The sequence below is a fragment of the Zea mays genome, chromosome 2 (genome assembly GCF_902167145.1).
Source record: "Zea mays cultivar B73 chromosome 2, Zm-B73-REFERENCE-NAM-5.0, whole genome shotgun sequence".
NCBI lineage: Eukaryota > Viridiplantae > Streptophyta > Magnoliopsida > Poales > Poaceae > Zea > Zea mays.
The window spans coordinates 215622456-215625563 of record NC_050097.1 but is presented as its reverse complement, the minus strand read 5'-3'; the positions used below and the strand labels follow the sequence as shown (position 1 = coordinate 215625563).

At 57.7% G+C, this 3108-nt stretch overlaps 1 protein-coding gene across 2 annotated transcripts; it reads right to left on the bottom strand.

Annotated features, from left to right (window-relative positions):
• Positions 1–609: 609 nt before the first annotated feature.
• On the bottom strand, positions 610–1973 carry LOC100285965 (uncharacterized). 2 transcript variants are annotated; one of them, XM_035964853.1, is made up of 2 exons: positions 1567–1973; positions 610–1370 (listed from the first exon to the last, which is right to left on the bottom strand). In XM_035964853.1, the coding sequence occupies exons 1-2, from the start codon at positions 1751–1753 to the stop codon at positions 853–855; spliced, it is 705 nt and encodes a 234-aa protein (XP_035820746.1). In that variant the 5' UTR covers positions 1754–1973; the 3' UTR covers positions 610–852. The 2 variants fall into 2 exon arrangements, with proteins under 2 accessions (XP_035820746.1, NP_001359277.1); NM_001372348.1 differs by having other exon boundaries at positions 713–1381; positions 1567–1787.
• Between the last annotated feature and the right edge of the window lie 1135 nt (positions 1974–3108).

The following is a 3108-nucleotide window of genomic DNA, read 5'->3' as shown; positions in this document are numbered from 1 at the left end:
AAATTTATTGTAGATGAAAAGTATGTATAGAAAATGATATTTTATAGTGTAGTGGGATATAGGGGGACTATTTAGGGGGAACCGCTGCGGGAGATAAAAAAATAGGGGGTGAAATGTTGATGATGTGACCCAAAAAAATGATATAGGGGAAAAAATTTAGGGGGAACGCTTGCGAGCCTCAGTGTGTGTATCGAAAGCACAACAAAGCCACAAAGAAACGGGTGGTGGGTGGGATCCAGCGCGCGTTGCGATGTTGGGCCCGGCGAAGCGGACGGCCTGAAACCCAAGAACGATCGCGAGGAAAGCGACGGGAGGGAGCACCACCAGCAACGGGACGTTCGCCGCGGCACTGGCCGATCGCGACCCGTGCCGTGCGTGCGTTGGCGGCGGTGGAACCACCGGTGGTGAACGGGAAGCGCGGAAGAGAGGAGGGTGTGGGTTGCACCGTCCAGAAACTGGTTCCCCGCCTGCGAGACTGCTACTGCTGTGCGCCCCAGGACAGCAGTATATCCAGCCAGCACATGCTTGCCACAAACGGAGTGCTTCTATACTGCTCTGTGTTGAGGAGCAGGATAAGCTGCCCCGGCCGCTCCCGCTGTGATGACGATAAGATCGACGCATGCAGCGCCACTTCGCTTTACCCTTGGTCTACAATTTTATTCAGCGACGGACGGAGCGTCGCTTCTGCCAAGAAAAAGTTGGGAAGAAATGAAATAAACAGCTAGCTAACGGACGGCGGCTGGGAGAGCGCTGCTGCCGCCGGCACGCTCATGGTTTCTACGCGCGGCCCAAAAAGGAAGAAGGACAAGACGACGGCTACCTAGACAAACAAACGTTTTTTTCTCGCCGGGATCAAGCACACCACACCGCGCGCCGAGGGGCGCACGGCACGATCGGCCGCTGGCTTTTAGCCAAACCGTCGGCCATTCTCAGACAAAAAGGTTCAGCAGCTCGGGCTCCCTCCCTCCGCCTCCGCCTCCGCCGCCGCCGCTCATCGTCGTCACGGACTCCTCGGAGGTCATGGACGGCGTGCCGGGCCGCCGCCGCCGGCGCCGCTCCCCGGTCGCCGGGGGTGACCCGGGGCTGAGCCACAGCCCGAGGTCGCACGACGGCTCCGGCGGCGCCCCCACGCTCGCCGGCGCGCGCTTCGCCGTCGAGAACGTCGAGCACCCCACGGCCCGCCTCGCCGCCACAGCGGACGCGCCGCGGCGGGCCCCGTCGGAGTCGGACTCGGGCAGCGGGGCGATGGCGCCGCCCCGCAGCACCGTCTCCACCGCCGCCTGGCACAGGTGCCAGCTCCCCGCGCCGAGCAGCCCCACGGCGCCGCTCACCGGGTCGATCGTCCTCCCGGCCGCCTCGTACAGCAGCGACTGGAACACCGCTGCATCGTCGTCGCACCGCACGTACGAGCGAGCGAGCGAGCACATCACTCTCGTCAGTCAAGGATCTCGATCACACGTGATGCGTGGCCGTGGGCCGTGGGGTGGGTGGGTAAACACTCGACCGTACGGACACCCGCGAACCATGCAGCACCTGGATTTATTACCGCTGAGTCGAGAGGATTACCTGGGCGCTGCGGCTCGGGGACGGCGGTGAGCAAGGACATGAGGCCGGCGCGGCCGAAGAACTTGGCGACGAAGGCGGTGGCGTGGCCCTGGGCCTCGGCGCCGCCGTCGATCCACTGCAGGCTCGGCCGCAGCACGCACGCGTCGCTACACCCCTTGCGCAGCATGCGGCACCCGTTGCAGCTCATCCCCGGCCGGCGGCGCCACCACCCACGCTCATACAACGCCAGCCAGCACTGGAGTAGTGGAGCCCCGGGTATATATAAAGCACTGCGCAGCGCAAACAAGGGCTGGGGTCTTCCCTTCTCGGGTGGGTGACCACGAGCTAACCACGGGGTCGGGGTCGGGTCCGGTTAGGCGTGGTGGTGAGGTCGTGAGGACGGCTTACGTCTCAGCTCCGGGCTCCTGGGGCGCAGGTGCGGCTCCGTGTCTCCGCGTACGGTCGGGGGCGATCGCGCACCGCCGGATGGGGATCGGGCGGGCGCCTCGGGTGGTTGCCGGTGCGCCGCGCGCTCGCCCCGTCACTGCTTTCCGCGCCTATGAGGGTTTAGGGTACGTACGCCGACTGGTGGGCGGTAGTGAGCGATCGAGTGCTTCGCCTTTCCGACCACCGTTCCTCGCTTCCCTGGCACGAGGCTACGCGAAGCAGAAACTGAACGAACTTTTAAAAGGTTGGGAAAAAAACGTTACGCAACTCCACCTTTTCGATCTATATATAGGACGTGTTTGGCATGATTCTGCTCTACCCTAGAACAGTTCTACTCTAAAACTATGGGTAGAGTAGTTTTGCTCCAGAGTTTAGATTGTTTCTTAGTAGTGGCGAAATAACTCCAAACTATATGACTAGGTTGTTTTTTTAGAGTTTTTGGAGCAGCAAAAAAGGTACTCCAAAAAATTGTATTACAGCCCCAAAAACTTCATAGAGTTTATAACTCTAGAGTTAAGATGTTTTGCATGCTTTAGCTAGCTCTTTCTTGGAGTTTTGCTCTGAAACCATACCAAATAGGCCATAGTACCTATTTTGTTACACTCGAAACGGATATTTTGTTTTTAACCTGAAAGAATACGTACACTGGAGAGCTAGAAACAGACTGTACCTAATTTCCGTCCAATCACCGTATCTCCTGCATTGGTGTTTTCCACCTTTATGAGCCCGATGTGAGGGTATGCTTGTTTGGTAACTCGAATCAAATTTCATAGCAGACCTGAACCGTATAGTCTGGATTAACTGCAGATAGGCTCAAGTGGACGCAGTCACCCTAGAACAAGAATGTTTGCTTATTCATAAGGATGAGGCCATGAGTGTTCGCATACGTGTTGACGTTTTTGTTTTCTTTATTATGCAGCAGAGCAAGTTGACAAGGGCATCTTCGCTTTCCGTTTGGGCCTCACTAGTCACTAGTCAGTAGTCACTACGGCATGCTACGCCCACGCCCTGCCCTCCCTTGTCAGTTATCGCGGACCGGCATCCGTGCCCTGTTCCCTATGTCTCAGCAAAAGTCTCACAATTTTTTAATTTTTTTTACATTTAAAAAACATAGTT